Source organism: Vipera ursinii, assembly GCF_947247035.1.
Source record: "Vipera ursinii genome assembly, chromosome: 3".
NCBI lineage: Eukaryota > Metazoa > Chordata > Lepidosauria > Squamata > Viperidae > Vipera > Vipera ursinii.
The window spans coordinates 173,728,333-173,755,443 of NC_139516.1; the positions used below are offsets into that span (position 1 = coordinate 173,728,333).

Below are 27,111 nucleotides of genomic sequence, written 5' to 3' on the forward strand. Positions count from 1 at the left end.
AAATCTGGAGGGAGGCCTTCAGTAAGGAATTTATTTTCTGTATAATATTTGGATATTTGCAGCTTTGATCAAGTACTGCAGACCTATCTTACAGTGAGTTTGGGGCAGAGAACAATGATTATAGGCTCATCCTTGTACAATTCTGCCAGTTTCATGTTAAGACGCTTCATTATTTTTGTTCTCGTGATGTTTCTTTTAACTTGGCACCAGCTTACCTCAGATTTAGTCTCAAATTAAGCTGCTCACATTTATAGCAATATTTCTCCTCTTCTTACAACAGACTATAATCCTTGCAGTACAAATGATCTACAGTGCCTTCTTAGAAATTATGGTGATGCCACAGTCAGGGACTGGGTTCTGCTCAGCTCCCATTGCTATGGACCTGCCAACCTTCTGGCTCCTGATTTCAGGGTCATCCTGCTTTTGGAAGCAGGAGAGTTCAATTCTTTCAAACTCCTCCTGAACCAAATAACTATTTCTCCTAACTCTTCCGCACATCATTGCTAAACTTGACAGTTGATTGCTAAGACTCAAAGGTGAAAGGGAGATTCCGTTGTTTCTCTTAACAGAGGGATCTATGAGGTTGGAGGCTAGCAGCTATATAACCACACACACACATATCTTATCTTGCCACTCTGCCAAGCCCCAGGCAGCCTTGTGCTTGATCCACAGATGGTGCTGCCTTGTAAAGCAGGATAGCACTTCATGCTTTAGCAGGCAAAAAATCATCCCTATCCCCACATGCATATCAGTGGGGAGTGACATCTGTCTGGTATAGCAGCAGCTGCATGGAATGGTATGAGATTTCTGCTCAGTAAAACAGTTAAGTACATCCTGCATCATTTGGCTCAGGACCAGGTTCTGACAGGTAGCCTATTCATCTCTCAAAACCAGCTTCTTTTAAGGGAGCAATTGGTGTTTATTTTTCTAAGCAAGAGATGATGCCAGAGAAACCCACTAATCACTTTCCTTAAGTTGTCCTACTCCATGAACAAAATTATTTTTATTTAGTTGATTTGTCTCAGATGCAAATAAATTAGTATTATTATGTTGTTGTGCATTAACTGAGTGAGAATGACATGGGGAAGCTCCAAGTTTGTTGGCATTCTTTTCATCCATCTCATGGATTGAAGGAAAAAACATTAACACAGGCAGGAGGAGCAGTCCTGCAAATTATTTAAAGAACAATAGAAAGATGGTTGCTTTTAGATTTTTCAACTGTAATAAGCTGGTTTGTGTAAGATATTTTTTTCTTCTTCTGCAGGAGCAGAAGAGTTAATATTAACTTAGCACTTCTTCCCTCCTTTCACATTTTATTGTAACCTGACAACTCTATTATTAACTGCACTGCTGTTTTATTTTTGGCAGAAATGCAAATAAATCATCATTTGAAAATGCAAGAGGAAGAAAATGGTAAACTGTTCCGTTGCTTTTTTTCTTTTAATCAAGTTTAGAGCTGAACTGAAATATGTGGGGGTGTAGGTTCCGTGAACATCCTTGCCTCCTTTTAACAGACACATTTTCTGGGAGGGAGTAACATTATGGAGAGCAATAAAGGCACTCATATAATAAATACCTCTTTGTCCACAATACCTGTTAAGAAAGAAACTCCTGCTTTTATTTTGAATTATTTCTCTTTCATTATCATATGTCCAAACCTGTTAACTATTCACAAAGGCAAGCTGTATTTAAGCCACTTTTTCTTTATTCTGGCAATGTGACTTTGATCTCTTCCTGATGAGATTTCTCTTTGATTGGCATCTTATCATTAGTTAAGTGTAAAGAGGGAAAATGTGTTTTATAGCAAATTACGCAGCCATCCACAAATGGTGAACAACATAATTTAAAAGAATCAGAGGGTGTGAAGATTTTGCATACAAGGAGGAAAATTTATGATCCAGTTAATTTGGATCCTTTAACTATGACCAATGAAATATTATTCCTGCATGGTTCCTAAACAGAACAATGCTTATTGTTTAATTATCAAAAAACATTTTGAAAATGTGTATTCCAATCAAATATCTGATGCAAGTTGATTCTGATTGATACATTGCTAAACATCATACTTGATGATTAGCATTTTCTAAATGTATAGAAACATTTAGATTTTTTAAAATGTATAGAAAAATATATTCACAGTGCCATTCAGAATGTAAACATTAACACACATTTGAAAATAATTTTAATCATGGTTCTTACTTTTTGAGTGCAAATTGTAAATGAAGGAACATATTTGAGAACATAGAAGGTTACTTAGAAATTTGGTCTCAGTCAATTCTAGTTAAAGTCAACTTCTGTAGCACACAGTGGGGGAATCCTGTGAGGATGTGCCTTGTGCTATATAAAAAAATACCCCCTATTAAAGCTATCAGCACAAGAAAATGATTAGGATATTATACTGTCAACCGTACATGTGTATATTTATTAATAAGTCATTTTGTATCATTTTGTATCCTGCAATAGCCTTCAAGGTGGCTTACAGGTTAAATTGTTAAATAATATATTTTATCCATATATTGAAAATATGAAAGAATGTGAGATAAGCTACTAAAATCTTTAATTACATTTAATGACATTTTAAAATGGATATCCTTTATTTTTTCAAGTAAGTTCTGAATTTGACAATTCTGTGCATGTTCTCTAAGAATAAAGTCCTCTTTCTGCTATTTGGTAGAGATTACTTTCAGGTAAATCTACATTAGATAGCATTCTGATGTTATATTGAAGAGCTTTGTGTCATGTAATTCTATCTGCTCTTAAAACATTATCAAAGCATAACCTTAGTTTAAAATATTTTACCATTCCAACCACCGGATCCCTGAGCACCTGCTTTTTCTTTTAAGCATTCGATTGTTCCCGTTTCCTAGGCTTAGTGATGCATTGTTTGCAATAAAGCTGGTATTGCACAGCTCTCCAGGCACCGGGTAGTTACTGAGATAAAACTGCTCTGTCAGTGGAACTCATTTTAATTTTGTTTACCTGCAGGAGAAGATTGGAAAATCACTATAGTCACTGGAGGTTTTGAAACAGCTGGCACAACAGCAACTGTGTCCCTTTATGTTTACGGAGATAACAAGGCTTTGGGTCCTCTTATACTGGGATCTGGAAAACACCAGCTGTTTAATCCCAACAGTACAGATACATTCCAGGTACAATATGACTTCATATAAACAATGAAGAGTAGCTGAGTTATTCAAAACAGGTTTATTCTAAGGTGAATAAGTGACAGACATTTATAATGCTTCTATTGTAATGATTTCAATTCATATTTCATTGTCTCAGTGGTTCATCAAAATAACATGTAGCATTCCTGGAAGAACTGAGTGATTGCATATTCATGCCACCAAGCATACTAACATTAATTACCGAGAAGGTGGCAGGAGTATGGGAAGATACTATACTATAACTATATATCAACTTTTTTTCCCTTTCTGATGCATATACTGCTGTTATTTACATAAGAGAGAAACTGAGTTCTTGCACACATGTTGGCCTGCTACAAACCACTGATTTTAGGGTCTAACATTTCAGCCTGCCAGATAATTCTTAGGACTCAAGGGCTTTATACATGATAAATTGACCACATTAAAATCCTTGAGTTGACAGTAAAATATGCTAATATAAATTGTACTACTCCAATAACCAAGTTTTATTCTGCCTCAGTGTTGAGAGCAGTGATTGGTGCAATAACGCAAGACAATTTAAGGGCAATGATTGAGAGAAATCCAGGTTGCTTCCCCTCCTACCAGAGTCACTTACTGTTGCAGAAATGATTATAATGTGTGATAGGGCTGGTGTGATGGGGAAGGCTTGAGCGTGATGGTACTTCCCCATGCTAGTAGCCTGTTACTTGGGCTTTTTCTGAATGAGGGCTTTGACAGCATCTGAAACACCACTAAACCTCTTTGGAAAAAGTAGCTCAGATGACAAGCCCTGTAAAAAAAATTCTTAGTAGCAGCTTCCAAAAATCTAGAACACACTGATTTGGGCAGGATGAACAAAAAAGAGTTGGTAGATGTTAGTTCCCCTGGCTAATTTAAATCAGCAAGAGCACCAGTCCCTCCTCCCCCTTTTCTGAGTGGTCTGGCATTATTTGAACACTTTGTTAAACATGTACTTAAAAACAACACTAGTGTTCTTCCAAAACAGCTACCATCCATCAATCCATCCATCCATCCATCCATCCATCCATCCTTCATCTGTTATCCAAATAATGTTTTAATGACTTTATGTTGCTTTCCAAATGTCTAGATAGCAGCTATCTTTGCAGAAATCTGGTGTCCAGACTCTCCTGCAATCCAAGCCAAAATCACCATAAACCACCACTAAGGCGCTACTTAACTACCAGAGGGCAGCAGCTTCATATTGACAAATAGGAGCTGGGCCAGTTCCAGCCTTTGACCAGGTCATCGCCACTTGATCAGAGAGGCTCATAGGTCAACAAGGCTGGTGTTATGAGAAGGGAAGAAGTTATTTTAAAACAGCTAAATAATCATTTAGGAAGCTACCTTTCTACTTAGAAAAAGACAGTATGATGCTAATATGTCCTTTAGAAACAGCAGCATGGTTCTCAGTGGCAACAAGTGAGACTGACAACTAAGCCACATGGTCATTCAGTGAGATATCATGTGGACACAACAATCTTGCAGCCTCACTTCCACTGTGGCCATTAAGCAAATCACCTGCAGTTGTTTAAATAAAACATCATGTGGCTATGATTTGCAATTCTACTGCAGGCTTCTCCAATTTCTGGCAAGCTTCTGGGTCACAATTTTTGGATTCACTTCTGGTTGTCCAAAATATAGCCCATTTCCATTACCAGTTGAGCACAGAAATTTTCAAGCATATCAACATGTTTCATCTTGCAGCTGACTATTCATTTTCTTGGCAACAATATATTAATATTTTGCTCTTGCCTTCTTTTGGATTACTTGCTCAGCTTCCCATTTTAGAATAAAACCCTATGATTTCTTAGTGGTCTACCATCCAAACTCATTTATAGTTTTTCAGCCAAGATTGACTAGGTAACCAGGAAGTCATCAGATATTCAGCTCAACTTAAAGAAGACTTTAATCTTATTATGAAATTCATGAATTTTTATTTTATCTGAAAATAAACCAAAACACTTTTGCTTCCTATTAACATTGAAGACATTTGAAAGGAGAGGTATGGAAGATTGTATAAGATGATATCCACAGGGTAATCCAGTAAAAACTAATAAAATATACCAGTTTAACAGATAACATAAAACAAAGTATGTAGCTACCTTCACGCCCTTAAGATGGTGGGATGGGATATTGGGAATTGTTACCCAAAAAATCTAAAAGGTACCAGTCTGGAGAGCTGATGCACAGTTGCCTACATAATGTAAAATGTAAAAGGCATGTAAAATGATGACAGTTAACAAAATTAAACAAATATGTATTGTAATAGCCATTGCAACTACCAACATTACATTTTACCCCTTTCAGAAATGATTATATTCTGCGTTTAAAAATTAAAATGGTCACCTTCCCCTAATCCAGGTGCAGATACTTGATAGAAGAAGACCTTGAATTTGAACTTTGAAGTGAGTTCCATTGATATCTGAGAAATCAATGTCTGTGGGACTAAGCACAAACTAATGGGATTTATTTCAAGACAGGAGATAACACCTCCCATTCTCATTTATCTGTTGTTTTGTTTAATTGTATAGATTTAGTTCCTCCCAAAATAAAATATGTGATGTGAAATGTACCTTCAGTTAAAATAAATATACTTTATTTTGGTATTGTAGATCCAGCTCTGCCATCTTTTCTTAAATCTACAGTATAAGCTGCCTTATACTTAATGCATTTACATCATGGGATCTTACACAGCTTAGTTGTAATCAATTGTACAGGGTTGATAGCCTGATTAGGTCTTTTTTGCAAGTCATCTATCTTCTATAGTCTAATACTCTCTAGTAGCCTGTCATGAGAAAACCTAAGCAGTTTCAGTTTTGTCTTTTGAAAGAATATATGACATTTATAAGCAAACTACATTATTAGATTGCAGTGAAGTGCATCATATTTTATAGAGAATGATGCAAGGATTTTCAATCTAAGCTCTTTTTTTCTTTTCTTGAAAAGTAAATGTGATGAAAATCTCTGTAAACATTCCTTTCAGATTTCATGTATATGTTGAGATTGTTTTATGGAAAGACAGGAGAGTCATAAGAAATAAGAAATTGAATGCATTTCTTGGAATACATTATCATGAATTCAGCTGAATATATGCAAGATTAATTTATATGGATTTTTTCAGAGCACTTTGCCACGAACTGAGCTGGAAACAGAAAATACTAATTTATATTAATTTATAAAATACTCACTAGGCCAGGCATGTCAAACCTGCGACATCACATGATGTCTCACAACGTATCGTGACTTTTTCCCCATTGCCAGCCATGGGGTGGGTGCTGTTTCCAGATGACACATCCGGCCCACAGGCCGGCAGTTTAGCATGCCTGCACTAGGCTATATTAGCAAGTGAATTCTATACCAAAACATATTACCAGGTGAGAAAATGTGACTCAGGTGAAATAAGTGGTAAAAAATGTTATCACCAAGATTTCCCCATTCTCCAGAGTCAGTTATTAGAGCAGTGATCACAAAAACTCAGTTTGATTTGAGGTAAGACCTATCACTCACTGATTTTCTCCCTTCCTTCTGTTCTCCATATTGCACTTACAATATGATCCTTTATTTATTTATTTATTTATTTATTATTGGGACTTATATGCCGCCCTATCTCCCGAAGGACTCAGGGCGGCTAACAACAATAAAATACAATGATACAAAAGTTAAAAAGAATTAAATTAACAGCCCCAATAGAATAAATTCAAATTGTAGTTAAAAATTTAAAAAAACATTTTAAAATCCCTATTGTCAGTCCAGGTCAGCCTGATGGAAAAGAAATGTTTTAAGGCTGCGGCGAAAGGACCGGAGATCCGGGGCCATCTGGAGCTCAAGGGGAAGTTGGTTCCATAGGTCTGGCGCTCCCACAGAGAAGGCACTCCCCCTGGGGGTCGCCAGCCGACATTGTCTAGCCGACGGCACCCTGAGGAGGCCCTCTCTGTGTGAGCGTACTGGGCGATGGGAGATCGTTCCCGGCAGCAGACTAGATAACTAGATAACTTTGCCTAGATAACTTTTTTAAATTGCTACCATGCTTCCTCCCTTCAAAATTTGGAGGTTTGTAAAATTGGGTCAGGAATGGAGATTTGTGGAGGCCTAGAATTTGAACAGAATAGTTGTAGCATGTGTGCCTAGCTCCAGAAAAACAATAATATTCCCAATTGTCTGTTTCTATTTAAAAGCTGAACTTCAGCAGAATCTGGTGGATGCTTAATTGTCTGAAGCTGTCCAAAGTTCTTAGAGGGATATTTCTGGATGCTGAATATTGAACATGAGACTGTTTGCATGCAATGAACTATACACCTTCATTGTGTTGACAAACTTTAGCCACAGTGGTGGGATTCAAATATGTGAACAACTGGTTCTCTGTGTGGATGCCACTTCCAGAAATCCATTCTGGGCCTGGGCAACAAAAATTAGTTACCGGTTCTGCTGAACTGGTGTGAACTGGGTGAATCCCACCACTGCTTAGCCCCCTATGTAGTCACTGGAAGTAAACATATTACAAAAAGGAATTACCCAAAGTCAATCCATTTCAAATTTCAAAACTAAAAGCTTTGGTTTTGTATTAGTTATAATAATAGTAATAAGTTGGAAGGGACCTTGGAAGTCATTTAGTCCAACCCCCTGCTCAGGCAGGAAACCCTATACTATTTCAGACAAATGGCTGTCCAGTCTCTTCTTAAAAACTTCCAGTGTTGGAGCATTCACCACTTCTGGAGGCAGGTTGTTCCACTGGTTAATTGTTCTAACTGTCAGGAAGTTTCTCCTTGGTTCTAGGTTGCTTCTCTCCTTGACTAGTTTCCATCCGTTGCTTCTTGTCCTGCTTTCAGGTGCTTTGGAGAATAGCTTGACTCCCTCTTCTTTGTGGCAGCCCCTGAGATATTGGAACACTGCTATCATGTCACCCTCACCCTTCTCTTCGTTACACTACACATACCCAATTCCAGCAACCGTTCCCTATATTTTAGCCTCTAGTTCCCCAATCATCTTTGTTGCTCTTCTCTACTCTTTCTAGAGTCTCAACATCTTTTTTACATCGTGGTGACCAAAAATGGATGCAGTATTCCAGGTGTGGCCTTACCAAGGCATTGTAAAGTATTAGTAGTTCATGTGATCTATTAGTACTTCACATGATCGTTATGAATAACTCTAAAAATTCATTGTTATATAATACAGGGAATAAATGGGCCATTCCCTTGGTTCTCTGGATCTATACACAGATCTCCCTAAATGTTGTTTCTATTTTCAATATAAATGCGCAAAATATATTAACAGCTTTTAGGTGTTATTGTTTTCTAATGTAACTTGGATGTTCTTCATCAGACATGTCAAACTTCCAACGTCACATGACATCGCACAATGTATCAGAGCCTTATCGCCATTGCCGGCAATGGGGTGGGCGCAGCTTCTGGATGACACGTCCGGCCCTCAGGCCAACAGTTTGACACCCCTGTTCTTGATAAAGATGTGAAGTGGCTATGAATGAAAGATAATTCTGCACCCTACTTCCCGCATGTTGCAGGCATGTTAGAAATACATTTACATAAGGTGCAAATATCAAGAAATGTGGACAGTGATGTATGTATAAGCATCTTTTTTTTTATTGAAGTTTTACAAATTTTTTAATAATAACCCCCCCTCCCCATCAACCCTCCCCCCTTCCCTTCCCCCCGGACTTCCCAAAGCAGAATACAGAGTATTACATATAGCAATCTTATGCAAACATATGCTAAATATCTATTACAACGTTAACAAACCTTCTACCCTTTAACTCCCTTATAACAAAACTAAAGTAATTATAATAACACTTCTATAATTGTAAAAATTATTCATATGCTATTTGAAACTTTTTAGTCCCATATTTGTTCTGAATATAATAATCCATCTTTTCCATTCCAAAATATATTTTTCTTGTGACTGTTCTTTCAAATATGCTGAAACTTTTGCCATTTCAGCTACGTCCATTACTTTAAGTATCCATTGTTCTATTGTAGGTAAATCTTCTTTCTTCCAACGTTGCGCCACCAACAGTCTGGCTGCCATTATTAAGTGTAACATTAATTTAGTTTCTATAACAGTACAATCCGAAATAAATCCCAATAAGAATAGCTGCGGAGTAAATCTTATTTTTTTAAAGACTTTCTGAAAAATCCACCATATTTTTATCCAAAAGGCTTTAACATTTTTACATGTCCACCATATGTGATAATAAGTTGCCTCTTCACTACCACATCTCCAACACTTAGGTGGTTGATTTGGATACATACATGCTAACTTTTTAGGATCTAAATGCCAATTCGTGGTTTTGGAGTTGGGTATCATCAGTATGCTGATGATACCCAGCTTTTCATTTCAACCCCAAACCACCCCAGTGATGCCCTCGACATGATGTCCCATTGCCTGGTGGTGGTCCGGGTCTGGATGGGGAGGAACAGGCTTCGGCTCAACCCTGACAAGACTGAGTGGCTGTTCGTGCCGGCATCCTGGGAAATTCAGATTACTCCATCTCTTGCTATGGGGGGGTGAGATATTGCCCCCCGTAGATAGGGCACACAACTTGGGGGTCCTCCTAGACTCACAGCTCTCTTTAGAAGATCATATAGGAGCTGTGACTAGGGGGGCCTTTGCCCAGGTTCGCCTGGTGCGCCAGTTGCGGCCCTATCTGAACTGGGATGCCTTGCGTACAGTCACTCATGCGTTCGTGACCTCTCGTTTGGACTACTGTAATGCTCTCTACATGAAGCTGCCCTTGATGACCACTCGGAGGCTCCAACTGGTGCAGAATGCAGCCGTGCGAGTTGTGTTGGGAGTCTCCTGATACTCCCATGTTACACCTTTGCTCCGCGAGCTGCATTGGCTGCCGGTTGCCCTCCGGGTGAGATCCAAGGTTCTGGTAATGACCTACAAAGCCCTTCATGGCATGGGTCCAGATTACCTACGGCAGCACCTGCGGCCGGTGTCAACTTCCCTCCGTCCAGTGCACTCCCACAGAGAGGGCCTCCTCAGGGTGCCTCTGATCAGAGAATGTCGACTGGTGGCCCTCAGGGGGAGGGCGTTCTCTGTGGGCGCGCCAGACCTGTGGAACCGCTTGCCGGTTGAGCTCCGGATGGCCCCCGACCTCCGCTCCTTCCGGCGGGATCTAAAAACTTATTTATTTGAGCAATCCGGCCTGGTCTGATGGGTTTGGGGTTGGGTTTTTAATATGGTTTTAACTATTGTATAGATTGGGCATAAATTATTTAATTGTTTTTTAACTTTTGTACTTTGCTTTTTAATATTTATTGCCCTGTATACCGCCCTGAGTCCTTCGGGAGAAGGGCGGTATAAAAATTTAATAAATTAATAAATAAATAAATCTATAAAACATTTTGTAAAAATTCTCTCTTAGGTTTTGTGCTTGTGTAAATTTTACATTTCTAACCCAAATTTTTCCCCAAGTATCCATCATTATGGGCTCTTGACTATTCTGAGCCCATTTTATCATACAATCTTTAACTAACTCCGATTCTGAATCAATCTCTATAAGAGCATTATATAACCTTTTTATATGCGATTGACTTTGATCTCTAATTTGCTTTATCAAATTTTCATCAGCTTTTACTATACCAATTTTCTGATCTTCTATCCATCTAGCTTGTAATTGTATAAACTGAAACCAAGTCTGTACTATTTTTTCTTCCTTTAAAACATTTAAAGGTTTCAGTTTCAAAATATTCCCTTCCATCCTAAGAAGTTCTTGATAAGTAATCACATCTTGTTTCTGCTCCACATTTATATTTCCTATTGTATGTCTAGGTATTGCCCATAGGTATTTTATTATTTAATATATATTAAATAATATATCTCTCTCAGTATCTCTCTCAGGTTTTCCTGTTTGTTCTCCTTCAGTCCTCTAATTCTTAAAGCAAATTCCATTTCTCTATATTGTAGCATTACTGTTTCATCTTCCATCTTTTCCATTTTATTTTGAGCCTCAGTCATCTTATCTTCCAAACCAATATTGCCTTGAGTTAATTCTTCCATACGATCATCCATGTTTTGAATATGTTGTGCCAGTCCCTGAAATGCCAATAGAATATCTTCCCTTATTTCTTTATTTTTAATCTGCATAGTTTCTTTAATTTCTCCAATCTCTTCTGACATTAACTCAAATTTATCATTCATTTTTTCATCTATTTTTTCCATCTTGTTTTCTATTTTCTCCATCTTATCATTTATTTCTTTAGTTTGAGATTTCAAAGCTTCCTGCAGGTCTTTTAATGTCAAAGTTTGGGGGGGGGGCATTAAAGCCTGTAAGTTTGATTGCTGTGCTGGCCAAGTCCCTGCACTCCTGGGGGGCCCAGGTTTTGACGATTTTAATGACATCTTAAATCAATTTTATTCTCTGTATTCAAAAAGATTAATCAAGTCAAAATGTTTATAGTCTTGCTGTTCTCTTCTTAAAATTCTTTTAGGTTCTTATAATTTTCTTATAGTCTTTACAGTTTTCAATATCCAAACAGCCACTTTCACTTTCAAAGCACTTTCGATTCTTTGTTACAAAGAATCATTCAGGCACCATCTTCCCTTTCTTTTTAAAATGACAAAAAGAAAGTTGAGATTCCAGAGTTAAAATCTTATACTTGCTGTTTATACTGCTCCCGCATCCGGTCTGCCTGCGTTAATTCCTCAAGATAGCAATCAGATCAAGTCAAGTCCAGCAGGAGTGGATTCAGCATCTTTCTCTGCTTTGAAGCAGAGAAATCCTCTGATCCGGAGCGTTTCCAGGCTTCGGGGGAGCTCTCACCCTCCAAGCCCAAGAATAAACATTCTGGGGCTCTAGGGGAGCTCTACCCCTACCTGGAGTCTCCCCTTCCCCTCTTTGCCCAAGGGGAAGGGTTTTCAGCCGCGGAACAGCTGATTGTCGCCTGTTCCGTGGCTTTTACAGAGTCAGAGGGCTGGCGGTCGATTTTGACCGTCCACGCCGCTGAAGCGCCACCCAGAGGTCCCTGTATAAGCATCTTTATTGTTTGCAATAGTGAAATAAAATAGAAGAAGACAGAAAGGACACCTCTTATTGCATCGTACTTGCAGTAATATTCTTTTTTTTATTGAAAAGTTTTATAAAAATTACAATATTATCCCCCCAACCCACCCTTGACCCCCCCCTTAATAAAGGTAGCTGGTAACTGGAACACTAGGTGAATTGAAGATAAAGCTTTGTCAATTTGCACACAAATGACACCTGTCATATCCTTTGGTTGTTTCCCAATAATTTGGAAATTTGAACAAATTAAAGATTCAGAACAGACTGTTCAGTACAGATAGATGTTTATGTATGTACAGATGAATTTGTGGTTTTTGTCAGTTTTTTTATATACGGGCAGATAGGCTGTACTAATGGATGAAAATATAATACAAACACTCCTACGTACTCTGAAGGAGCAGAGTGAACAGCCTTGATGTAAAGAACATTGCTTCTAAATCTTTAAATGTGAAATTGCTGCTGAAGGATGCCAGTTTTTTTATGATGCAAGACCAGGAATTCACAAATATGATATGAAATTTGGTATAGTAACAAGGAAAAATTGCAGAGTGTCACTCAAATGCTAATTTTCAATCTTTTCAAGGAAGGAAAGGGATTATGAGATTGATAGTCAGGAGTTGGCAGGATTTTGGGGTGGGGAACATTGCTGACTGTGGAAATTGGGCTGTTAGGAATTATTGAAGGGAAAAAGAGGAAAAGAGCAGGTTCATTTCCCAGGAGGGGAAAACAAGGCTATCAAAGGCGTGCAGTCAGCCATGTGTTATCAGGTAGTCACATTAAGGTTGTTCTTGTAGCAGCTATTGTTTGAGCCTATTTTCTTGGTTTCAGGGTTGTGGTCTATTAAAATATTATTCTGTAAAAGCTGCTCATTGAGACCTTACTTTCAGTAAGGCCCATTTTTCAACTCAGTCTATAGAATTCAGTACTAACTGTGAGCTTAAAAAAAGTTTTCCTACTTCATTCTGGAGATAAGGGGCTGCCTCTCATCTCCCAAAGGTGTAGTAGCCCCTCTGATGAGAAAGGCTACTCCAAAGACAAATGTTCTGTGGGTGATCTTGGTTGCCATTTGGCTTTACATTCACTACGGTCACCTTTGCAGGTCCTGGATATCCTTGGTGCATAGTATATAGAGGGACCAATCAGTGAAGTGTCGTTCCTCCCAATATATCAGATGCTGGGGAGCACTAGAAGAAATAAATCAAGAGGCTGGTGTGATGCGTTACATTGATGTGGCAGTTTTTCAAGAATGAGGGGGAAAATTCCATGGGGGAGGGGCAGATAAGAAGCAACACAGCCCAAAGCTGAATAGGAGGTAGAGGAAAAGAGTTAGGATAACCACTCCCTAAAATATCCCAAGGTATATCCATTAGGGTGTGAGTAGTAAGGGTTTAGTTTGGCAAGATTCTGTCTGTTGAGTGTAAGCAAATAAAGAACTGAACTTTGGCTGGCTTAATCTATGTCATTCTTGGGCTGGATGTGACATATATTCAAAATACAACATGACTATCAGAGGCATCCATGTATATGTAATATGATGATTATAGTCACCTGTGTTTAATTATTTTAGCATTAGAGTGTTGATGAAACTAAAGTTTGCATTTTCGACAAGCAAAATAATCATAGTTTGTCTCTCTTCCTTTTATAAAGAATGTGTTCTTTGTTCCTGTGAGCTTGGGAGGAACATAACAATCAGACTAGGAATAAGGTGGGAAACTACAAGCAGGCTGGGCATTTATTTGCACATCATGCATAGCTGTAGTTAGTAAGTTAACAGCAAAATTGTCAAGTGCCAGGGAAATCAGGAGATCCAGGCAGTTCAAATGGGTATAAAAATGTATTGCAAGCTTAAACTCTTTGCACAAACCTGAACTACTAACAGTCCAAGCAAACTGGTGGTAGATAAGAGTTACAGGAACTCAAGGTGGGCTAGAATTAGATCTCTAACAGTCTTAGGGACTTATGACTGATAATGCATTTGACCCCACCCTTGGGCTCAGCCTGGTCATCTTCTACAAAAACCTGGTTTCGAATAATACACTAGAAATTAATGAGGTTGGTACTTACCATAATATGTAAATCCAGGAAACAAAATCCAATAATATTTTGCATTGCATCTTTAACTAGTTCAGCATATAATAATACTTTGCATTACATCTTTAACTAGTTCAGCAGAAAGAAATAAAGAAGTGTAGCTTCACTGCATGTTTACAAGAAGTCATTTGTGTGGTTACTCATCCAATATCCTATCTTTGGCATAATGTATTGTCAGTGAATTCAATATTATCCTTACCACATTTATAGGTTCCCCACTCCAAGTTTCCTTCTGTCATTTTTTCCCCTCCATTCCATTGTGTCCAAGTCTTGGAGCCTGCATGGACAAGTTGCTGTAGTTTTCTTGGCAATGTTTTCAAAAGTGGTTTGCTATTACTTCTTAGGACTGAGAGAAGATGACTGACCCAAGGTCATCCAGTTGGATATGGGACCAGAACTCATGGTCCTCCAGTTTCTTGCTTGATGTTTTAACCACTATTCCATACTGGCTCTTCATTTTATTTAACTGTTTAAATGTTATTGCTTTGACCTAGCGTAATAATATATTTGTTAAATGTATTGTTTTAGGATTAATGCAGCAAAGGCAAGAGGTTTTTGATAATTAATCACTAAATCTTGTGTTACCACTCTGAATAAATCTATACTGTACATTTATACTTCAGCAAAATGATCCTTAAGCAGGATAGCAATGATATTTAGAGTAAAGCTATAACTAAGACCATTAACACATTTAGTTTAAACTTTAATCAGTTGTCTCATCTCTGAATATAAAATTTTAGTAGAATTAGATAGAATGTTATAATCATGTGGCCTGGGACCTCAATATTTAAAAGAGCATCATATGTTTATGACATACAATATGTACCTACATAAGCTCCAAAATGAGCAATAGAGCTTTTCTCCAAATCTCTTTTCAGTTTCAATTCTTGCCAATAGCTCTAAATAAGGGTGAGGGAACTTTTAGTAATTGTCCTTCAACTGTAGTCTCCTAAGAAAAATGTCCAGAGAAAAGTTAAGCTACCTATGTTAGTACATTTTTCATCATTAGACTATGACCTTCTTATTCTCCCCCAGGCCTTCTGAACAATATGCTATTTTTATTTTATGTTAATGAAAGTTATTGGAGGATTTGTTTATTAACATTTTGGTTTCCTCTCATTTAATTATTTAGATTTATCTGTACAGTCAAGTGAAATATAATGAAAGCTTTCCTTATCTATTTATATTTTCCAGATTAACCTAAAAAATATTGGAGAACCATATAAAATCCGAATTGGCCATGACAACAGTGGAAAAAATCCCAGTTGGTACCTGAATGAAATTAGATTTCAAAAGATGAATTTGCCATCTGAGCAAGAAATATGTTTTCCTGTCAACTGCTGGTTATCTGAAGACCAAGGAGATGGAGACACATGGAGAGAAATACCAATTAGAAGGCCTAAAAAAGAATGTTTACCATGTATGTCTATAATATATAATATTTTTATTTAGATATATGTGTATTGCGTATTAGACTTAATTACATATCTTTTATTATTCATCTTATTATCCATCACAGTATTATGAGAGTAGTGAAATAAGAGTAGGAAAACTTTAAATGTTAGGGGATTATACTTACCTACTATTATTCAAAATACTAAATAGCCCAAGTGCTTATTATCCAGAACTATATTTAAAATGTCCCAAGATCAATGGATTGTTCTAGCAACTTCTTTATCCTCACTTAAGCATTACGTGAAAAATATAAATTAATACACTCCCTTGTGTAGTACAGAGGAAATCTGTTACATTTTCAGAACTGTTTTAATAAAGTTTATTTGACAAGACTGAAATTTGGCAAGTTACATTTATCTAAATATTGTGTGTTAGGGAAGACTTATTTGCACAGTCTTACGCACATTGAATGAAATAAGAATGTAAATTACTTTAGCAAATGAATTAGAATTTAATAATGGTAGAAGTTAAGAGGAACTGTGCAATCAGCCAGGCCAATGTTATTTAATCTAACATTATATTTAAAAACAATTTAAAAACTGTACTATGGGATTTTCACTAATATGTTTATTTATACAGCATTTCTATATTGTCTATAGACTCTAGATAGTTCATAATAACAATAAAACCAGGTAATAAAGCTCCACCCGAATAAAAATAATCCTCCCAAATACAGATTGATCATGTTTGTGTTCATTCTACATTTTTCAGCATGTATTAATTCGTGATTCTCTAGTAATTTTATCATACATACTGTACTAATAAGTAACCTATTCCCATTGCATTCGATTTCTATGTTTCTTGTAATTTTCTCAGATCTGATTTTCATATAAGAAAGCAGGTAGGTGTGCACAGTTTTTGCTTCTTTTGACATTCATTCCTCATAATAGAGCACATGCTAACTTGCCTTTCTTCAAGCATCCTCATGTCTAAAAATATACTGCTCAAAAAAAAATAAAGGGAACACTTAAACAACACAATATACTGTATTTAATAGTAGGATGTCTTATCTTGTGTTCCCTTTATTTTTTGAGCAGTATACATCTATCTTTAGTAAACCCTCTAAAAAGGTATATAAATCATCTACTTGTTCTATCAATATTTCATTTATGTATAACCTGCAATTATTTTTTAGTATTTTCCCTGTCTACATTAATTTTATTTTTGATGTTTCAATTTTCAGTTCTATAATCCTTGTTACATAACACAATCTATGTAACTTTCACTGCTAATGACTTGGTTTTTCATTCAATAATATTGCATCATCTGTCTTCAAATACATAAGCATCCCAAACAAACCTCCCTAACATCAAAAGCATGCTTTAGACATTTAATTATACATTCATTTTCCTGCTCAGTGCTGAACCATGGGGTGAGGGTTGCATTGATTCTACCACACATGGTTTACTTCCACTTTGTTACCACTATTATTGTATTCAGCAATTGACCTTCACCTTGATACTAAGGCAAAACATTTTATAATTCATACTTATTCATTTTATTATATGTGTTCTCTAAATCAACAAATGTTCAAAAAAAACTTTCAATCACACATTCATATATTTTTCTATATATTTATTGAAGAATAAATATTTGGTTTGTATGTCCTGTTCAGCATCAAGGCATATTGCACTTTTAAAATTTTGCTCAGTTTCGTATTTCATCCCCTTTTAATCAGGATTCTGCCAAACACAAAATTAGATACAACTTCATAAGCAAAATGTACATATTTTACCATTTCTCCACTTACACTATCTCACAAGATTTACTATATCTTTCTTTTTGTTAATTTTCTTGGACCCTCCCTCCGTCTCTCCCTCCACCCCTCCCTCCCTTCTCCCAGGCAATGAACAAATGAATGAAGCTACAATGATACAGTAAACAATAATAATATTTTGTTGCTATAAAATACATTGTTACTCTACACCCCAACGTCTTCTAGAATAACCAGTACTTATTAATATTTTGGGAAATGGTGAAAGACACAGTCATTATCATTTTTAGGCAAAAGCTGTTCCAAAGAAAGCAGGGATCAACACAGAGGCTGCAAGCACATAATCAAACCTCACCCCTCCCCTTTTAACTTGCAAATTTAATACATGTAAAAAAAAGGGGGTTGGTGTTTTGATCATGCAGTCACAGGTTACTTTTTTTTATATTCCCTGCAGATACCTCTGGGGAAAAAAACAATTTCTACTGAAAATGCATATTTCTGGATTGATGAAGGGAATATTTAACAGATACCATGTATACTCTGATTTACTTAGTGCATTTGTTTCAGTTATACTCTTCAAAAGTTCTTATATACTGTATATCTCCAAAGACCTCCTTCCAGCATTTCTTTACTTTATTTATTTATTTTAGTTTCATCCCAAATAAAGTGATAAACCTATCACTTTAATATTTAATTCAATTCAGTCTGTTGAAGGCTCCTGATTTAGACTGCTTTACCAAATTTTAAAACATTTTTTTCCTATCAACATTCATGTCAGTTTCTCTTCTTTTGTGTTCCTTTCTCCATCACTGTTTACAGTGATCATTTCTTGTCATTATACATGCCTTTTGCTTTTTATCATTTTGATTTATCAGTCATTTTTTTCTGGTTTTCCTCATCCACAGCATCTTTCACTTCATCATAACAGCATGCAACCATTTTCATATTTTCCATTAGGATAACTACACACATTTCTGTGGTGATCTGTTTCAAGCAGCTCCTATATCCTTATACTTTCCTTACACCTATTTTCCATTTATTTTATTGGAAGATTCAATAAATTTTCTAATACTATTTCTTCTAGTAATCATACTGCTTTCACTTCTGTTTCTTTCATTTCTTTCCTTTTTCCCCATGTCCATTTGCCCCCAAATCCTGGTTCGGGGCACAATCAATGTTAAAATGCAACCACTGTAGTGAAAAAAAAACTATATAGAAATCTTTCCAGGCTGAGTAAAATTGAACAGAAAAGTTAGTGTTGCAGGCAGGATATTTCTAATATCCGTCAGAATGGAAGGCAAGTTGAACAAGGAACAAGTTATAAAAAGTTTAAAAAATTACCATGTAGGAATACAGGCAGTGCAAAAGAAATTAGACAGTTGTACAATAAAATGGACCTATGTGAAAGCATATCAGACAGCAAAGCAGAGCTTGAGAATAAATTCTTTACCTTCATCAGTACTTCTTTCATGCTTTGAGTTTGCCTTTCTTCGGCTATAGATACTATCTGTTCTTCCTGGACTGTTTTGACTCAGGAATACAACAGTGCTGTGCCTATGTGACATAACAGCTTAATTAAAGCCCATCTCTTAGCACCACAAATATTCAAATGAAAAAGCATTGCCCCTTCACCTCAGAAAGTACAATCTTGATTGCATTAATTAAACTTGTTTAATTTCTGTTCTTATTTATATTGCTTGATCCTGGGTATTTCAGAGAGTGAGTGAATGTAGCTATTCAAACTAATTTCTACATGCTAGAAGAAATATCTTTAGACTTTTGTTTGAGTTAGTAAATTGTATTTTCCTACAATTCCCTGTATACTGCAGTTTGATTCTTATTTAATGCCACCAAATTCAAGGTTCAATGGCTTCAAACTGTTGCAAAATAACAGAAAATGTGGCACTGAAGGATGGTTGTAATACCTTACATATTGACATGCTTTACTGCTATACAAATTATAGTTTGTTTTCCCTTGCTGGTACATAAAAGTTTGGAAATGTTTTTGAATTTTATGACTAGCACAGTGAAAGCCATGAGAAAGATATAGTATCTAGAGACCCAGAGGATCTATGGCCAATTCTATAATCAGCTAGTTTGGAGGACATTACATTCTGACGTAATAAAGTTGCTCCCATCAGCAAAGCAAAATTTTCCATTTGGTCACTCATGCCCTGTCCATCTCCTGATTGGATTATTCCAATATGGGGCTATCTTTGAAAGGATTTGGAAGCATCAACTGATCAGAATGTGGCCATGTGAATTATATTGGGTGCTCAAAAAGATTCTCATATGACACCTTTGCTCAGTGAACAACACTGGATGCCAGTTTGCTTCTTGGTCCAATTCAAGGTGTTGGTTATCACCTATAAAGTCCTACATGGTATAAGGTCAGGCTGCCTAAGGAACTGGCTTTACCCCATTACACCATCATTTGATCAGGCAGGAAAGGTATGATGAAGAAGAAATTCAACTGGCACAATCTAGGAATAGAATCTTCTCTGTCATTGCCCCTGCATTATGGAACATCTTGACACTCCACCTCACCCCCACTCTCCTGGCTTTCCTCAAAAAAGTCAAAACCTGGCTGTGCAACCTTGCATGGGGGACACAGAGAACCATGCAACCATGCGGTTGGCTGATACCATGAGAATCTGTATTAACTATTGCTAAATGCCCATCTTGGATTTTTTTTACCTCCTTGAAATTTTATAATGCTATAGTTTATAATTTTTAGATTTTTAGTCTTAAATTACTTTTAATATTTTAATGTTAATTTATGTTATATTAATTAAATAGTACACCACTAAGAGCCCCTCTCTGAGAAAGATGGACAGTGAAGAAATAGGAAATATAACTAACTAACTAACTAGCTAGCTAACTAACTAACTAACTGAATGAATGAATGACACTTACTTAGAATATTTATGTTTTAATTAAACCCTTAGAACTTGTGTCCTGCCTTTGACCTTTACATGTTAAACAGAAAATATAAACTGGATTCCATGCATATGTAATAAAAATTATTCTACATTATTTTTAATCCAATATGAAAATCTCATTTTTATAAGCAGTGATAGTATTTATTTATCAAATGTATAAATAAAGTTGTCAAAAAGTCATATAAACACATACGTACACACACACACACACACAAAAAAACAAGGTTTGATAAGCTGTAGAGTCACTTCAGGTTTGCAGTATGATACAGCTGCAATAAACAAAGCTACATTTTATGCAGTTATCCCAATTTTTATGGTGTGCACAACATACTAAATTGTTAAGCAATCACCACAGAGTTTCCTATACCAGGCTACAAAGTAGTCATCTGGTTTGAATCATGCAAGCACAGCCTTGTTTTGTAAATTCTATTACCACAGCTAGATTGGCCTTAACTGGAGATAGAGTACTTTCCAATAAAAGAGAATATTTGTGGATTAGGGTTGAAATGAGGGGTCCTTGATGCTCTCTGAGCTTTCTTGCTTTCTTACAGATGTTTTATTACCCAAACTAGTGCTAGTAAGGAGCATGGTTTGCTGTCAGTTTATATTCTAATGGCTTGCTCTGTCAATGTTGGTAGGGATGGTCTTAGATATTATTTTATTGGGCTGCCTACTGTTGTCTCTTTGGCAGTTTCTTGATTGGGGTATTTATTGATTGTTGGTCTGATGTTAAAGTTGGAGTTAATCTATGCAGATCTGGATGCTGATTGCTTGTGGAGAGTTGCTTGTGTCTTTTTGTTCCCTTCTGGGCTGGTTGATTGTCTCTTTTGCATAATCTATAGATGTTGTTAATGTCTATGTGTCTATTGATGGCTAATTTGTCAAAGTGCCAGGCTTCTAGACATTACCTGGAATTTTTGGACTTGGCCTAGTCTAGGATTGTCACATTTTCCCAATTGAAACTATGGTTAAATCTGTCTGTATGTTGTGAAATTAAAGAATTTTCATCATTTTTTCTGACTGCTAATTGGTGTTCATAGAGAGCTTTGCCTAAACCTGAAATATTATTTAGGGATCTAATGTTAAATTATTCCTGAGCTTAACACAAAGCATCACAGTCTGGTTTGGAAGCATCACTGCTTCAGACGGGAAGGTGGTGCAGAGTGGTGAGGATGGCCGAAAAGATCATTGGCAGTTCCCTCTGCTCTATCCAGGACATAGCACAGAAGCGTTGCTTTAGCAGGGTCTGTAAGATTATCTGGGACACTACACATCCTCTTCACGATGTGTTTTCCTTGTTACCTTCTGGGAGGAGGCTTCATGGTATCCATAGCAGAACATCCAGATTCAGCCATAGTTTCATTCCATACAGCCTTAACCTTATGAACTCTCAAGCTTCCTCCTTCTGTTATATATTCAAGATGGACAGTATTTAATATTTATTTTGTTATGTAATGTAGAGGTGTGGGTCTATACACATGTTGTATATAGTATGGTTAGGTATGTGTCATGTATGTGTTTCACTTTGAGAGTGGGCAACTAAATTTCATTTTTGATGTGTGCCGTTCTGTCCACAGTAAAAAAATGACAATAAAGGTTATCTTATCTTATTTTACAGAAAGAGAAAAAATAAAACAAAGCATAACCTTTCAAACAATGATAAAATTATGCAGAATGGAGAGTGCCATTGTTTTAAATTAGTTTTTATAGGCAGAAACAGGCCTGTATGTATGTGACAGATTGTTTATTTTTGCTTATCCTATAAATGACCAAGAAGATAATTTTAATTTTGGCCTGAAATCCTGACTTTTGAACAGTTGACTAATATTTTGTGGACTACTACTTCCCTGTTATCTGCTTCCCTGGTGAGAATCATATTTTTTTTTTGTTATTTGTGCTGCTTCAGTTTAGGACAAACCATTGTTTCACTTGTTTTAAAATGTGTTATGCAATAAAAGTGTGATATGCTTAAGAATGGCTATGTGAAAACTTAGCTATTCCATTCTTGAAGTTTTCAAAATGGGAGAAAGTTAAGATCTGTGAATCAACTCAGGCTATGGATTATACCTGACAATTTGTTGGTATGTTGTCAATACGGGCTTAGGTTGAAAGGACTTACATGGTCATCTATTTCTATTAATATGGGCTCATGCATGAGTAAACAGATTATTATCTGTCATATTTTTATGCTGTTTCCTATCTTCAGGAAATATCACAACAGGCCTGGACGAATATGTTTTCTAGGACTTGCATCTAAATTTTTCTTATTCAAGAGGGAAATGGAGCATCCATCACAATGAATGATCAAGCACACAATCTCAGTTATAGAAATCTCAGCTCAGAGTAGCTAGTCTTTGTGTTAAGAATTGTGTTTTGTTCACGCGTACAGTTAGAGATCCTGTAGTCTTAATGTTGAATAGATACTCAGTGTAATATAATCAGAAGCTGACCTCAGGATAAATCTGTCACTACACTCAAAATACTTATAGTTTTCAGACCAATAAACCCAGTGATCAAGATTTTCTCACAATCATTCCTCAATGTATGTGCTTATCGACTGGAGAGAGAGTGAGTGCTTGATTTCTTCTGGTTTTGTCTAACCCAGGGGTAGGCAATCTTGGCTCTTTTATGACTCATGGACTTCATCTCCCAGAATTCCTGAGCCAGCTGGCTCAGGAATTCTGGGAGTTAAAGTCCATGAGTCATAAAAGAGCCAAGGTTGCCTACCCCCGTCTAACCTTTCAAAGGCAATGCCTATTACCCCGTATTTGTTTGTTAATGAATCATGTATTTTATTATCAACTTCACTCTGACAGCTGTTGTTTACTGAATCCTGTCAACATGTACAGAACAGACAGTAAAAGATTTTAAATTTTGCATGTTTCCAAAAATTAGTTTTTAAATGCTTGTCATCTTAGTGCTGGGTTTCTGTGAAATAAGCTTTACTGGTTAGTAGCCAGCTGCCTTCAGAATTACTTCCTTCTTAAAAATGATGCTTAAAATTACACATTGATTAGGATGTTGTAGTACTTGGGAACATTAACAAATATATTTTGATGTTTTAAAAGACTCACAATTCTATCTATCTATCTATCTATCTATCTATCTATCTATCTATCTATCTATCTATCTATCTATCTATCTATCTATCTATCCTATGAATCCTTTACAGCAACAAAATATATTTGTTAAAATTCCCAAATACAGCCAACGTCCTATTCAATGTGTGATTTTAAGCTTCCATTCACAGTCATACATACATGTATATTTCTGAACTAACTCTGAATCATTATAAGCAGGAGCAGCAGCATTTGTGAAAGTAGGTCTCCAGCATGAAACCCATGGACACTAATGTGCTTGTAGTTCCAGCCAATTCATTACTGCTTGTTTTTCTCTTTGCCTCACTGAATTTTTTGTTTTGTGATCAATAGGTTCCAGTTTAGTCTGTTGATTTTTCCCTTTTTTCCTCAATAGATACAAATACATGTTTTTCTCTGCTCAAATCACTTGATCACCTGATGCTTAGTTTTTTATTGTGAAGTTAGCATTGTAAGCTACCAGTTAATTGGTTATCTTTAGAACAAGGCAGGATTCCTTTAAAAGCAATTATATATTCAATGTTCAATAAGTTTCTCTAGTCATAATACTCAAGTTAGTATGAATACCTGCTGAGCAAATGTCTATGGAGATTCTCAGTCATCCAGGTCATGGCTGTCCTAAAGGTGCTTTTTCAGGAGGCAACTGGACTCCCCCTTTTTTTAAAGATGTTTTGCTTCTCATCCAAGAAGCTTTTTCACCTCTGATTACATAAATATAATATATATCCTTCCATTCCCACCATCCAGTCAGAGCTGAAGAAGCTTCTTGCATGAGAAGTGAAACGTCTTCAAAGAAAAACAAGAAAGTCAGTTACCTCTTTAAAAAGCACCTTTGGAACAACCTGCTGAGCAATGAACAACATAAAAATGCACACAGACACTACATTTTGTCTCCATTTCAGTGGTAGTCTACAAGATCAGTGTATTCACCGGGACACAGCCAGGTGCAGAAACTAATTCGAATGTGTACATCACTATCTTTGGAAATCAAGGAGATTCTGGAAAACGGAAACTTCAGAAGTCAAGCACTAATAAAGTCACATTTCAACGTGGTCAGGTAAAGAAAAATGTACATCTGACTGGAATCAATAATTAATTGACAACATAATTGCATTAATGATTCAGGTAATCTTAATTTGAGTTATAAAGCTCGAATTATGTTGGCTAAAACCGAAAACGACACTCAAGACAGATTTACTGAGTTGTGTAGGAGCATGTATCTACGTACGTGGACTCCATCCTTTTAACATGTGCATAAGAATATGTATGTGCATATATGTATGTGTGTGTGTATATACACACACACACACCACACACATAAACACGTACAAAAAAAGAAGGAGAATTTGTGATTTTGTTAAATAGAGAAGTTGCTTGATTGTTCTCCTTCCTAGAACAATTTGCATTTCCCCCCTTTTTTTCCTTGGTTATGGACACAGACACAATGATGTAAGAATGAGGGCAGAGGGCAAAACACTGCCTAGCTAGAGGAAATGCTGGTCAGCAAACTGAAAACTCTGTGCATGGAAAGAATGTCAATGATGAGTACGGTATGCCTGCAAAGAAAAGCAAGGCTTTTTCATGAGAGTTTGAGATGGAGGTGGTGGCTGTAAGTTTGTGCCTTGAATTCAAGCCGGGCAGGGAGGTCGGAAATCAAGGGACAGAATGTACTTCCTATTTCTTCTTCCATCGATGTCTGATATCAGATTTCAGAAAAGAAATATGTCCTACCAATTTCTGTTTATCAGAAACTTTGGAAAGAGGCTTCTCAGGATATTCAGGTTGGGAGCTCCCAGTTGAGGGAGGCTCATCTTTTATTTAAGCAGTGTTTGACCTGACAAATAAATGATGTCTTTCTGTTGTGCTGTGTTCTAAATTTAATTACGCTTTTTATTGTCTGCCACTTTTTAAAAAAATAAATCTGTTCTTATTTTATTTCATGTCTTTTAATTATGTGACATGGTTTGGTTATTTCATATTGTAGGTATTCTTATTGTCAGCTGCCTTGAACGATTTTTGTTGTTATTGCTATTATTGAAAGAAGAGCATATGTATGTGACTAAATAAAAAAGGGCCTGTGATTGAGGCCTGTTGGAGTTTTTCTCTGAAATCCCCAGTTACTATAGGAAACAGGTTGTGTAGCTTTCAGACTGAGAAGCTTTTTGTGACACAGGCAAAGTACCTTCTTACCAGAATCATCACAAAGTGGTGCTATGTTGCTCTTCGTTTTTAATCTTAGTTCTTAGATAGGCTTAATATTTTACTTTAAAAAAAAGTTTTCAAAACTTATTCCTCAAGCCCAACAACTGGAAGATTTAAATGTTCTAGTAGAAGAGACTGTAAGTACTTTTAGGTTCTTGGTTTAACATTGTTGCTAGTAAGCAGTGACATAATACTACGATTCCTCTTTTGTTCAAAGGCAAGTAGGTAGCATTTAACTCCTAGTCTGATATGAAGAACATAGCAAGGAAGAAGCAATAGAATATTCTGGTAGGAAAAGTGCTTGTTTCTTTTGTAATAAAACAGGGGAAAAGTGCATACCTGCAAAATGAATCTCAAGAGCAAAATGGCATGCTATACTAAAAAATTAAACTATTAAAAAGCTATTATGGAAAAACCTAGTTAAAAATCCTTGAGATGGTAATTTGTTAAGTAATTTATACATATTTTGCATTGTAGCAATTTCTAACAATACATTTGTACAATGAATATATACTATATAACAAATAATAATGTGTGCTTTATATCCAATCAATCATTCCAAAGTCTGCCATTCATTGTTTGGATTGTACTAGTTTCCTCCACTTCTTAAAATTCTTTTTGTTGTTGTGTTACAGACTGATGTCTTCTCTGTGATGGCTGTATCACTTGGAGTTCTGCATAAAATTGTCATTGGCCATGATGGAATTGGTCCAGGTATAGCTTTTTTCACATTGATGGATACATTTCAGTCTCTTTTAAAATGAATGTTGATTTTATTATGTCTCATCCCACCTTTGAAGATCAGGAAGTATTTTTTTTTCTTGCAGGAATATTGAGCTTATATGTTCTGTGTAATAACATATTTTACAAGGATGCTATATTTATTGGAGAATGTTAGCAGTGGATAGTCTGTCCATCAGCTTTCATTTTATCTAATTTTATATCCTTATTGCATTTTTCCTAATTTCTCATTCATATACTACGTGGAACCAAATATGCTGCTTCTCTTTCATATTTCACATTAAGCAGTGTGATGACTTTATTTCTGCTTTCCCTTCTCCCCTGATTAGTAATGAGCATGTGAAATCCACTAATTCCTTATTGCTACTTGCTCCTAGCATATACAAATAACAGCAGTCTTACTAAATCTGGTACTTTCCAGATGTTCTGGGATTTATAATTTCAGAACATCTGGACAGCTTGAAATTGGAGAAGCTGCATTAGTCTGCCTCTTGAAATATTGCAAGAGCCTCTCCCAGGCACCAAAATGTAAATACCATTGCTCATAACAGCGTTGCTGTTTAAAACTACCTGGAGATGTAATTCAACACATCTGTAAAATATCAAAACTGTAGAAGGGTGAATTGCAGGTATATTTAAAGGGAATAAGAAGAGGCAAACATATTTATTCCATAAAATGAGT

The 27,111-nt window shown here is 36.3% G+C and overlaps 1 protein-coding gene across 1 annotated transcript in view; it reads left to right on the forward strand.

Moving 5' to 3' along the window:
• The window catches only part of LOC310638956 (lipoxygenase homology domain-containing protein 1-like), a 215,031-nt gene that overhangs the window by 88,639 nt on the left and 99,281 nt on the right, over positions 1-27,111 (forward strand). Inside the window, exons 24-28 of the mRNA XM_083360317.1 lie at positions 1,369-1,413; positions 2,986-3,149; positions 15,472-15,697; positions 24,389-24,543; positions 26,324-26,402. Coding sequence (XP_083216443.1) covers positions 1,369-1,413; positions 2,986-3,149; positions 15,472-15,697; positions 24,389-24,543; positions 26,324-26,402 — 669 coding nt within the window. The remainder of the gene's footprint in view (positions 1-1,368; positions 1,414-2,985; positions 3,150-15,471; positions 15,698-24,388; positions 24,544-26,323; positions 26,403-27,111) is intronic.